This window comes from Ctenocephalides felis, unplaced genomic scaffold (assembly GCF_003426905.1).
Source record: "Ctenocephalides felis isolate EL2017-DRISC unplaced genomic scaffold, ASM342690v1 CF-g0.4_SCAFFOLD_01724, whole genome shotgun sequence".
NCBI lineage: Eukaryota > Metazoa > Arthropoda > Insecta > Siphonaptera > Pulicidae > Ctenocephalides > Ctenocephalides felis.
The window spans coordinates 22,783-36,413 of record NW_020537878.1 but is presented as its reverse complement, the minus strand read 5'-3'; the positions used below and the strand labels follow the sequence as shown (position 1 = coordinate 36,413).

The 13,631-nt window shown below is 29.3% G+C and overlaps 2 protein-coding genes across 2 annotated transcripts in view; one reads left to right on the top strand and one right to left on the bottom strand.

Annotated features, from left to right (window-relative positions):
- Positions 1-362: 362 nt before the first annotated feature.
- The window catches only part of LOC113374346 (arrestin domain-containing protein 2-like), a 31,573-nt gene continuing 18,304 nt past the window's right edge, over positions 363-13,631 (top strand). Inside the window, exon 1 of the mRNA XM_026614445.1 lies at positions 363-471. The gene's annotated coding sequence lies outside the window, so the exon portion shown is untranslated. The remainder of the gene's footprint in view (positions 472-13,631) is intronic.
- LOC113374347 (uncharacterized protein DDB_G0286299-like) lies at positions 4,825-11,723 on the bottom strand. Its single transcript, XM_026614446.1, has 6 exons — positions 11,587-11,723; positions 9,270-9,347; positions 9,021-9,177; positions 7,212-7,681; positions 6,985-7,087; positions 4,825-5,017 (listed from the first exon to the last, which is right to left on the bottom strand). Exons 1-6 carry the CDS (start codon positions 11,617-11,619, stop codon positions 4,974-4,976), a joined length of 885 nt encoding a protein of 294 aa, XP_026470231.1. The 5' UTR covers positions 11,620-11,723; the 3' UTR covers positions 4,825-4,973.

The following is a 13,631-nucleotide window of genomic DNA, read 5'->3' as shown; positions in this document are numbered from 1 at the left end:
TTTTGTTTCGGTTGGAAATTGTGACCTGCATCTTTCCCGCCTGCACGCTTCGTGGCGCATCGGCGAAATGCTTGTAACCGGCACATTATGACATATATTTAATGAAAAAATTGAGAAGGATGTTGAAATATGTAACAATAAAACCAGAAAGTTTCGTTTCAATTAGAGTATTCATATCCTTCCCTAAAAATTCCTCAAAAGAACGTATTTTTGAAGCTTCCAACAGGCTCCCCACTTAAGGCAAAATGCCACTTACAACTAGTTCAATGAATATGCCATATAAATATAATTATTATATACTTTAATTTTCATGTCATTTAATTGTTTTTTCAATTATTTTCCAGTTGATCGACTTCACCCCCGCTGGCCGAGACAGTGCGAACATCAGGGCGAAATGCAAGGCGTTTTGGGAGCTGGTGGACTCGACGCCCCGCCTGAAGGGCATGATGGTGCAGGCGGAGGAGAAAGCAGGTTTATATTTCAATTATATCATATATATATATATATATATATATATATATATATATATATATATATATATATATATTCGTATGCATGTATGTACGTATATTGGTGTGAATGTATAGTTGAACGAGTGAACGTGTGCACGGCTCCTTCGACACCAGTCGATCGTCCATGGATTCGAGCGTTTACCGAAATGAAAAAAAAGGGCATGGATAAAGCTGCGGTAATAATTCATAAAAAATTATATTTATTACAAGTATAGTATTATAAAAAAAATTACACGACTATATACGCAACAGGGTATCCCAGAACTCAACGTCAAGCCAAAACGGTGTGATTGATATTGCAAATAAATGTCTCATGTATTATAGTTTGAATGTTATAAGCTTTTATGTGTAGCCTAGAGCTTTGGCCAAACTGTGACCATTTTAGGTTATTGTTGTTAATTTTTATTAATTTTGTTCATTTAAACTTTTGAACCATAACCGTAACAGTCCAGAACAATGTACCGTTGCACGAAAATTTTCAAAAATTAATGTTTATAATACATTTTGTTGAACTATTCAAAATTTCTCAAGACGGGTGACTTTGAGAGGCCTCCTTTTTGAAAAATTATACTTAAGGGTGTTAGCAAGCTCCGTCACAACTTAGCGCATTCAATAAGGATTATAAAACGGTAGAATACTTGTTAGCTTTATAATAAAAAAAAAACGAATAAAAAAATAAGAACCTAGAAATAACCCAATTTCTGCTACTACATTTTATTCACAATAATCAGTTTTTTAAATGTTAAGGTAAGCGAAAGCAAATGCTTGAACTGATTGTGGATGAAATGCTATTAGATCGTTAGGTTTTTATTTTTTTACTCGATTTTATCAAATATTCAAATTATCAAATATTTCACCACTTTCTAATTCTGATTAATGCTCCAACTTCCGATGTTTTGCCAACACACTTTATTGTTTTTTTTAGAGGTTGACCTCTCAAATTCGACTAGTTTTGGAAATTCATAGTTCAACAAAAATATCTAGTGGTGTATGGCATCGTGCCTTAAGGCAAATTGCTGGAACTTCCCGTACCGTAACGAAATGTTCGAGGAATATTAAATGTTTTAAAATAGATTATAAATAAATACTGTATATTGTCTAATATTTATAAGAATTATTTATGAATTGCAAAGGCAAAATTATTTATTCAGAATGAGCATTAGAAGTTTAGCCAGAATTCAAATTAAAACCTAAATTGAAATATTTTTATTCCAAAAGCAATTAGTTCGTCAAAACAAGCAGAAAGTTTTTGAATCATTCAAATCGGACGCTTAGTTCACTCAAAAACTGCCATTTTTTGCACATTTAGCTTTGTATCTTCGAAATAGCCAGACCTGTATTTTCCAAAAACTAATCACCTCTTCTCCCAATCATTACAAATTGAATGTTTTATCGATTTATTCAAATCGGATGCTTTGTTCTCTCAAAATCTCGATTTCTATTTTCCATCAATATTAATCGAATGCTTTTTAAACTATTCAAATCGGTTGATCCGTGCGCCCGAAAACGTAAACGAAAATTTGATGACATACAAAACACACACACAAATCCATTTTTTTCTGAGGTATGCCAAAATGTTCAGAAACCTTTGAAACGTGAAGATTTTCATTTTCGATTTTATTTAAAAGCTCATAATTTTGAAACTACTTGGGAAAGAAAACTTTTCATGATGGTTACGATCCATATTACCATCCCGTTTCGGCTTTTTATTGAGTTCTGGGACAGTCTTTTTATTTACCTGAAAAAAATGAAGTTTATCATGGTAGTTATACTTTTGTCAACTCAGTATGTTTAAACACAGTACATATTTCTAGTACATCTCACTATTCTTTTAAATTTCTTTTTAACAATTTCAAGCTTTACTTCAAAAGACATGACCCTCTTCTTCAGACCCATGGTTATATAGTAAATAATATTTCGTAAATGTACAAAAACCAAAGAACGCGAACTCAACATATAAGATATAATATATAAGCTATTATATATAATAGCTCCTTATAACTAAAAGTATTAATTTTTTCGATTCTCTAGAAATTGTTTAGAATATATCTTACTTAGCAAAACAATGCTTGCCGGGTCAGCTAGTTTAATTATACATTTACTATTAATTAAGTTAAAATGTTAAACGTTGAAATAATCTTCGATATATTCGAATAGATAATTCGTTTGCACACAACATTAATATATAATTGAAATGACTAACTATAAAATGATTTACTATCATAAAACAGCCAAAATATTTCTGTGGTAAGAAAGTCATTATTGCAAATGCCAATTTTTTTGTATTTCTCGTATCTGGAATTTTACTAGTTTATCAAAACAACGAATCGCACATTTGGCGGCTCGTATCTCGAAACATTCGTAAGTCGTAGTACCACTATATGAGCCGCTCAGTGCACACATCGACTAACTCCACTTTTTGAAAAAACTGAGATATTAGTGGGAAAGAACTTGGTATAATCATAACTTTTTATAATTATAATAATTTTCCAAAAGAATAAAAATTGCCACTGTGAAACGAAAATTTTCATTTATTTCAGAAGACATTTTGATTAACTCCATTCTCTAGTGTTTATGTTCTGGTTGGGTTAGATTTCGGGTTTCAAATTCATGAATTACGAATAAGAACACAGAACACAGAATAGTAGGGTGTTGTGGGTCTCGAAAAAAATTCATCTAGTTTTATAAAAGACATCGAGGACGTTACAAACTTTGAAAAAATAACATACTAAAATTCGTGTACCCGGCAAAACAAGAATATTAAAACTGCCTGAAGTTTATTGAAACTTGTTCAAAGTACGGAAATAAGAGCTAACTTAATTAAAAATAAATTTCTGGTCGGTGAAAATAGTTATTAATCTATTGACTCAAGATTTTGTCATTATTGAGTCACGTGCGAAAAAAAATCGAGACATATTTTACCAGATAGTTGATACAATATAATAAAAACATTTAAGAAAAAAGCGCCATTGTAGCTAAGCCGAATGCTTCACTAAGATTTTTTATCTATTTTTTATTTATTCAGAACAATAAATCAATAACAGAAAAGTAACCATCACAGCGTGTCCAGAAAATTGGCCTAAAATGCGCTGAATTTAGAATAAAAAGGTCCAAACCCAACGGTATACAATTTAAGTGTGACTACAATGAAGATCCGAATTTAAAAAAAAAGTTTAAAGTTTAAAAAAAGTTGAAAACTTGATTAACTCCACAAGTCATATCAAAATTTTAACTTTAATGATAATTATTTTCTCACTATTAATAGTTATAAATCTTATATACCGTTACATGTAAGCTATATATGTATTTATACGTTCTAAAATATATTTTTCAATTTATAATATAACAGAAATTTTTAAAAGCAATATACATTACTTTATCGCTTTTCTCCACTTTCTGACTTTCGGAGTTAGTCGATGTGTGCACTTAAGGGCTCATATATGCATATATTTATTTTAATCCCATATAATGTCAGTTGGCAGCATATGACGGGTGCAAATATTGCGAGAGCGAACTAAAAGCGTCAAACATGCCATCAACTACAAAAAAGACCTCACGACTCGAACTGCCCATAGAATGCAGATCAGACTTGTTTATAATCGACCCTTACCGGGTCGACAGAATAATCACAACCCCCAAAAAAATGGAACCGAACATGTACATCGATCAATGGGCCATCAGACTCCAAAAGAAAAGAAAGGAGAAAGAATGTTGATAAAACACAAATTTATTTTACATGTTAAAAATTCTTATAAAGTAAATACATCATCCAGTTACACACGTATTTATATATCCATATAACTCGACAAAGTAGCTTTACACAATTTGGAAATTGCAATGTGTTAAAACTAATTGTTTTTTTAGAACTATATTATATTATATTTTGGGGAATATTAAAGTTACGGACCTACAAAAATTAAGACTATGTAATGTATTCTTCTTTAGCCACTGACAAATTTAAATAATAAATCTTGCTTCGATAAGTAATTTGAACTAATATCGATGACTTTCTTTCATTTTTTGAAAACTAAAAACTCTTGTACATATTTGTTTACATATCTATATATATATAGTACATACTGCATATATCACCTTTATATAATATATACGCGTTCAGAAAATCTTACATACATAATAAATTATAGACCTATTTGTTGCCATATCCAATAATAATTCAGTTTTGAAAATAATCTCGAAACAGTCTCACATCCGTCGATTTGATATATATTAAATATGTGCTCCCTTCATATACATATATATATAATCAATTAATTGCAGACTATTTATACAAACATATAATTCATTAAGAAATAAAAAAATATAATGATTTAAATATTGCATGATATATAAAACATTTTGTCCAATTGTTTAAAAACTAATAAAAGTAAAAGATGAGCTGCTTGATATCAGGTCGGCTCATTTAAGGGGACTGCTGGGATCTTGTCTTAGAATTGTCTTTACTTATTGTGCCGCCACTGGCTCTGTCCTTGATACCGCTTCTGAAACTGGAGGAAAAGAAACTTTAGTAAATAAATGAATTAAATGAACTAGCTGTAAGTGGAATTCTGTCTTAAGGCAATTAAGGCATCGTGCTTTAAGGCAAATTGCTGGAACTTCCCGTGCCAAAAATTATTATTTTTTTAAAAACAATAAACTTTTTTGAAAAAATTTTACTTCGAAAAAATTAGATTTTTGAGAAGCTATAAATTTGACAAAAAATTACTTTTAAAAAAAAAATTGTTTTTTTTGAAATCAATTTTTTTTGAAAAGAAAAATGTTTTCTTTATTTTGACATATTTTGGAAATTCTGAAGGTTCAAAGCAATCGTACTGCTTTCACTGCATAGAGACAAAATATAAAGCGCATAAGCGCCGCGTCGCTGTCTAATGGGTAAACATTGGTACGGAACCCATAGGAATGTAAACAAAATTTATACTTATTGTTAAAATCTCTATAAAATATCTGATAATTTGATGTGCATATGTCTAATGTTCATTTTTGACCGCCAAATGGCTCATTTTTTTACTTTCCTCCATATCTCCAAAGTCGTTGGATCTGCCTTTCCAAAAATGTGATCAATTCTTCATCTTGTTAATACAAGTAAATTTTTTTTTTGAATTATTCAAATCGGACGCTCCGTTCTCTTAAAAACCGAGTTACCGTTTTTGGCACTTTTTGCCCCGTATCTTCGGAACGGCTAGACCTGCCTTCGCCAAAAAGTAATCAGCACGTCTCCTTATCAATACGAATCGAATGTTTTTTGAATTATTCAAATCGCTTCATCTGTGTTCCTGAAATTGTCGACGATAATTTGTATCCGCACACGTGTACACACACAATGATTAATTTTTTTTTAAACTTTGAAAAAAGTAGATTTTTGAGAAATTTTAATCTTTGAAAAAGCATTGAATTTGAAAAATCTAAAATGAAATTTTTTATATATATTTACGTTTCACAACTTTCTGAACATTTTGGCATACCTTAGAAAGAATGGATGTGTGTGTGTGTGCGGATACAAATTTTCGTCGACGATTTCGGGATCACTAATCAACCGATTTGAATAATTCAAAAAACATTTTGCTTGTGTGCAAAGAATGCTTTTACAGAAAACTTTCTTAATTTGAAAATTTTCAAAAAAAAATATTCAAAGTTTCAAAAAATTCCTATTTTTGTGATTTTTCATCATTTTCACTTAAAAACTATATTTTGAAAATTTAAAAAAAATTCAAAATTGTATAAAATGAACAAATTTCTTAATAAATATAAATAATAAACATATTCTTATAAAATATACACAAGGTCGCTTGTAGAATACGTTTGTCGCCTAATTTAAAAAACAAATTTACAGTTTGTAATAAATAATCTATTTGAAATTATTCAAACCAATGAAAGATTATTTTCATTTTATTATGGTATGGGAAGTTCCAGCAATTTGCCTTAAGGCACAATGCCATGCACCCCCTAGTGAATTAATGCTACTCCAGATATAAGTTTGTTAGTTTAATACAATTAGGGGGCGTCCATTAATCACGTGAGCGAGTTTTAAAGGATTTTTAGACCCCCCCCCCTCCTCCTTGGTTTATAACTGTTGATATTCAAAATTACCCCCCCTCCCTGACCAAACATCACATGTATTTTTAGTCACGTAAAAAAAACTGTCAAATTTTTTATTTATTTTGAAAATGTTTGAATTTTTTTTATAAAAAAAAAATCCCCTCCCTTCCCCACGTGATATTTCGTGACTTTTTGTCAAACCCCCCCTCCCCCTGAAAACCCCGCGTAATGGACGCACCCTTACTTATATTGCAAGTTCTGAACAAAAAAATCAGATTTTCTGGCATTTAGAAACAATATATAAAATGTATTTATTACCACATGCATACAACAAACATACATACATAAATATTTATTAGTATTTATACAAAAAAACAGATAAAATCTTGTTAGTCATACTAAACAATGCAACACTTGCCTTCAGAAGTCTTTTCTGGTGATTTTTCACAATTGTCTTTCCCCGTACAATTCTCTATTACTTTAGGTACTTCTTCCAAGTCATTGTTTAACATTTCTTTGTCCTGAAAATAAATATACGATAAGATAATTAAAAAAATTGACCTACATAAAATAAAATATTTATTCATCTATTAGCCATGCAAAAGCCGAAACAATAAGTACAACTAAAAACAAAACCTAGCTCACATTATCTAAAGCTTTTTCAACAGCCGGTGCCACTACTACAGGTTCGACATGCTCTTGCACATTATTCTCTACAACAACATCATTTGTAGTTGTATCATTTGTTGTAACCTCATTTTTAGTAGTAGCCTCCTCTGTTTTGTCTTCTATACTGTCGGTGCCGTCTTGTTCGACAACTTCCATTTTTGTCTCTTCTGGTTCTTTTTTATCTGCAGCAGCATCGTCTGTTGATTTTTCTTCTGCTGAATTTTCAACAACTGCTTTTTGTTCCTCTTCAGGTTGATTACTTGATTCGGATTTATCAGTTTCATCAGTTTTTGTGGTTTCTTCTGAGGGTTCTTCTGTTTTATCATTTTGTTCTACTTGGGCCTTATCTTCGGAGGTGGAATTTAGTGAAGTGTCATTGGATTCGTCTACTTCGTCTTCTTGTTCTGTTGATTCTTGCTTTTCTTCGGCCTCCTCCACCTTTTCACCTGGGATAAAGGATAGAGGATAATTAATAACTATTATTTATTTATTTATTTATTTTAAATATATAGCCCACAGATTTCTTCCAAGAGGACTCAAAAATATAATTATCTTACATAATGAATAACAATTAAAATATATACAAAATTACAATATATAGTTAGTAACATAAAATGCTTAAGATAATGCAGAATGTAACAATATTATTTATTTACATAGAATAAGATAAAATAATAAGACATTTGAAAATAAAATAAAAAGGTTAACTTGTGCAGATGGAGATTATTTGATTAGGTGAAGTGTTGTGAATATCTATTTCATTATTAATTAAGTTAAAGTTAGAGGACATAAGTAAAATAGGCAAATTTAAGAGAGAATTAGATTTAGGAGTAGGATAATTGAAAAATAATTGTGAACGCGTAGATAGCCTTGGAACATTAAAGGATAGTTGTTTAAGAATAAGAGGACAGTCTATAGAATTATTGCAAAGTTTAAATTAAAACATAATTGTACGGATAAATCGACGTGAGGCAAGGGAAGGAACACCAAATTCTTTTAGTAAAGTGTTATGGTCAAAGCCATGTTCAGGGTAAATTTTATATGTTTTATAATAAAGATATTTCAGAAATTTTTGCTGAACCTTCTCTATCGCATCAGAGTTGTTGATTTGATGTGGATACCAAATAATCGAACCATATTCTAATTTTGAACGTACAATAGAATAGTACATGCAAAGAAGTGCATTGTTAGAATTGAACTGTCTACAATTTCTCAGTATCAAACCTATAGATTTATGTGCTCTATTACAAATATCAGTTTCATGATCCGTGAAAAACAAACCAGAATCAAATAAAAACTCCTAAATCTGAAATTTTATTACATCTATCAATGCTGGTGTTAGAAATTTTTTAATCAAAATGTATTGGAATGCGCTTATATGAAAAACTAAGAATCTTGCATTTTGATATATTTAAATGTAATTTATTATAGACACACCAAGTGAGTGGAAAGAGTCAAGTTGAAACTGTAATAATAAGCAGTCATCAATAAAATTTATTTTGAGATATAGTTTGAGATCATCTGCAAATAATAAATGTGGACAGCTAATAATATCAGATATGTCATTAATAAAAATAATAAATAGTAGTGGACCAAGAATGGATCCCTGAGGAACACCTGAACTGATATTTTCAATATTGCTCAAGAATCCATTAAAATAGACAAACTGTTTACGATTATAAAGATAACTCTTAAAAAAATAAATAAGTGAAGAATTAAGACCAATCTTAGATAATTTAGTAAGAAGAAATTATTATTATTATCATTTTCATTTATATTTCTTACTTTTCCTTCCCCTCCCGCGTCCCTTTGTGCCTTTGGGTGCTGGTGTAGATTTTGCCTTTTTCGTGGGAGTTGGGGGCGTAACTGGAGGTGTTGCTGGTGTTTTTAGTGAAGACCTAGTACGCCTTCTGCCTTCAATTTCAGGGGTTCCACCTAGAGACTAGAAACGAAAAACAAAAACTCCATTAGAATGTTAAATAATAAAATACCTTAATTAGTGCTTTACTAAAGTATTAATATTTTATCATTTACCTTAATTAGTGCTTCACCCTCTTCTTTCATTCTTTGTAAAGCTCTGTTTCGTCTGCCCGGTTTGCCCTTCGGTGATTCCTGCACAAGAATTAATACATTAAGAAAAAACTTAATATAATATATATATATATGAAATAAATTACTTTTGGTTTCACAAGCATCTTATTACTCATTGTGTAATTTCAGAGAAATCTTATTAGAGAAAAGTTTAGGGAAAAACAATATTTTGTAAAATATTTGACACCTAAATTAGATTTAAAAAAAAACAAAAGCACATTTTTAATGAATTATCACATCACATGCCCCTGTCAATTCAAAATTCAATTCACAATTATGACAAATATGAGAATTTTGATTTTCTACCAAAATTCGAGTATGAAGTTGAGAAAAGAATTTTTTTTCTAACGTTTGTTCTAGTTGTAATAGAATAGCAAATGTAGATGTAAAAGCTTATCGAGTAGTGATTTATATAAGATATATATATATATATATATATATATATATATATATAATATATATCTATATATATATATATATATATATATATAATATATATATATTTAAGAGTAGAAGACAAATGTAGCTCAAATAATAATAATAAAATAATCCTTAACTATCCTTTTTCACAATGAATCGTCAGCTTTGTTTATTTTAATTATTTAGTTACTTTTACTTTTCTAGTTACTTTACTTTTAATTATTTATCATCGGACACAAGTTTTACAATGTGGCGAGAGTAATGATAACAAATTTTATATTTATTCGAAGACTTATATGTTTTTTTTGAAAATTATAACCTAAAAATAAGTTCAAATTTAATGTAAATTATATTATTAGTAAAAGTACTTATATTATTAATACAAAGCATGTCTGGGTAACCCGGTAAACGTTATTTTACATATTTGGAAACTTTTAGAGTATAAATTGTAATGAATGAATAATAATAAATCATTTGTTGGTTTTAAAAAAAGTGTTACAAATTAACCAGTAAAATTTTTATACTGTGTACTATTAATACATATTTTAGTATTTATCATCGGACACAAGTTTTATAATGTGATTAGAGTATTCATAGTAGATTTTATATATAATTAAGAGAATACGGTTTTTTGAAAATTATAACCTAAAAATAAGTTCAAATTTAGAGTAACTTATATATATATTATTAGTAAAAGTGCTTATATTATTAATGCAAAGCATGTCTGGGTAACCCGGTAAACGTTATTTTACATATTTGGGAATTTTTAGGGTATAAAATGTAATGAATGAATAATAATAATAAATCTTTGTTGGTTTAAAAAAAAATGTTATAAATTAATGTTATATTATTAATATATGTATATTTTAGTATTTATCATCGGACACAAGTTTTATAATGTGATTAGAGTAATCATAGTAGATTTTATATATAATTAAGAGAATAATAAGGTTTTTTGAAAATCATAACCTAAAAATAACTTGAAATTTAGAGTAACTTATATTGTTAGTAAAAATCTTATTAGTACAAAACGTGTCTGGGTAACCCGGTAAACGTTATTTTACATATTTGGGAACTTTTAGAGTAATAATTGTAAGAAAAATAATAATAATAAATCATTTGGTTTAAAAAAATGTTATAAATTAACCATTACAATTTTATATAGTGTAGGAAAAATGCTTCAGAAGTTTTTGAATATTTACTTATGTGTAGATGTAAACAATACATGTGCACACATATTTTAGTTAGTTTTAAGAATATTATTAAATATTACAAGTACAAAACATATTGTACATATAAAAATATGAATCATAGCAGGTTAGTCCTCACACTTATAAAAAAAACTTTGTTGTTTACTCCAAATAAAATTAACCTGTACTATACAATTATATATAACAATATATATTACAATTTAAGTATTTTCCTATTTCATTTTTCGTGTTACTGTCAGTAATATTAGTTTCTAAAAAACAACATTGACAATCAACTTGTTTTCCCTCCATTTTAGTTGAAACCGCTCACGAAGTCCCGAACAATCCCAGACACACGTCTCTTCGTAACTTACAAGAGACGCTCATAAATTCGTACGAGACGTATGTCGAATCTCACTCCCAAACACATTTATTGATAATGGAATTATTGAAGGACATTTAGCTAAAAAATAGATACCCGTGAAATGCAAATTTATACCAAACCAACATAATTTCCTACGCCTAAAACAATATAAAATCCTAATCTTTTCCTTTACGGTCTTTTCCTTTATGTTACCTCAACCCGACTTAAACATGGGGGCATGTGATTGTGTTTTTTGCTGTTTTTCTTAATTTTTACAAACATTTACCGATGTGGCGTTCTCTCCTTTGTTGTCGGACATCTCGGCGCTATTTTTGCACACAATAAACACTCACAAGAACACGTAACACTTGCTTTAAAACACTAAATTTTAATTAGAATCCGTTTTGCGAAGCGACCGGTCGGGAACTTGTACGCGTGTGTGCAGCGTTAGGCGACTTCATAACAAAAATGGCGGACGCGTCGGTCACGTGACGGGCAAGATGGACGACGAGGCGGGAGATTCGAAATTGTAAAAGACACAGAGATTTGAAAGTGTATTTATATTTACTTGCTAACTACTCAAAATTTTTGAGTATAAACATCGAGGGAAGTGATTATTTATAGTTATAATGTTTGATCAAAGCCAATTTTGGTAGACAGAGGTTTTTATATAATTTTTCAACTAGATGCAAGTGAAAATTCTCAATAAAAAGTATATATTACAACAAATTCTATTAATAATGTTAGAAACTACTGCAGATTATTCAATTTTGCACAAATTCACAATTCATATTAGTACTTTTCGTCAAATAGTTGAAGTACACAGTGCATGTCCTAAAACAGGCAGTTATTATTTTTTTTTATTTATTATTTATTTATTTATTTGATATAATTTGTACATACTGTATCCCAGTCAGACAATTGTTCTGGTATGAGAGATCACAATCGCAATCGCAATTATAACAAAAATAAATCTAAATTTTATGTAACAGACTTACATTAAGACAATTATATATTATTCTAAACAAACTTTAATTAATTAACTTCCCGTAGGGTAAGTCGCAAAAAAAAACGAAAATGAAAATTTTTGCATATTTCTACGTTTCAAAGGTTTCTGAACACTTGGCATACCTCAGAAAAAATGGATGTATGTGTGTGTGTGTGTCCACAAATTTTCGTCCACGATTTCGCGAACACGGATTAACCGATTTTAATGATTCAAAAAGCATTCGATTCCTATTGATAAGGAGACGTGTTGATTAGTTTTAGGCACAGGTAGGTCCAGCCGTTACGGAGATACGGAGCAAAAAGTGCAGAAAATACTGATCGATTTTTTGAGAGAATGGAGTATCCGATTTGAATGATTCAAAAAACATGTTACTTATATTCGTGAAATGAAGAATTGGTAAAATTTTTGTTAAGGTAGGTCTAGCGGTTTCAGAGATACAGAGGAAAATGGAAAAAAATGATCATTTCACATATGCACATCAAATTATCAGATATCTTATAAAAATTTTAAACATAGGGACTAATTTTGTTACAATTTTTTTGGTTTCGTACCAAGATTTTTAATTTTTTAGCTTCACCTATACGATTACTTAAATTCGTGAAATAAAGAATTGGTGAAATTTTTGTTAAGGTAGGTCGGGCGGTTTTGGAGATACAGAGGAAAAAGTTAAAAAAAAATCATTAGACATATGCACATTAAATTATCAGATATCTTATAGAGATTTTAAACATATGGGCTAATTTTGAAAAAAAAAATTGGGTTCTGTACCAAGATCTTTAATTTTTAAACGGTTCAAACGAATTTCAAATTTTTCAGTTTTTTTTTTTCAAAATTTTCAAAAATATGTAAAAAAAATACATAAATTTTAAATTTACAAATCAGTTTAAAATTGTGTATATTTCATATGCGTTTTTCGTTAGAAATCATAAGAAATATATCCTCAGTTGGATTCATTCAGCAGCTCTTGTTAATGTAAACATTTTCAAGTGTTTTGAACGTAAGATCATCATTTGTATATTATATGAACGAATAAATATATAGTGATATTAATTTTGTCTTTGAAAATATTTAGAATAATTATAATTAATCATTGATCAATATTTATTGGTTATTAATTTTTTATGCTCGGATATTACGGGAAATTTCAGCAATTTGCCTTAAGGCATTATGCCATGCACCACTAGTTTCTAAAGTTAAACCACTTTTTGTAGGCTTATAATATATCAGGTTGTTTTTTTAAACCAAGGACTTAAATCGCTCTTTAAAGACTTAATAAAATAAAATGAAACCTTACTTGTTAGTTGTTTATTCAATTGAGCCTG

What these genes read in the sequence shown, in the direction of transcription:
- LOC113374347 (XM_026614446.1), bottom strand. Translation starts at nt 11,619, where the DNA reads ATGTCCGACAACAAAGGAGAGAACGCCACATCG. An exon ending in AAGGAGAGAACGCCACATCG is followed by an intron (nt 9,348 to 11,586) that starts GTAAATGTTTGT and finishes ATTCTTGTGCAG; the next exon opens with GAATCACCGAAGGGCAAACC. An exon ending in TTGAAAAAGCTTTAGATAAT is followed by an intron (nt 7,088 to 7,211) that starts GTGAGCTAGGTT and finishes ATTTATTTTCAG; the next exon opens with GACAAAGAAATGTTAAACAA.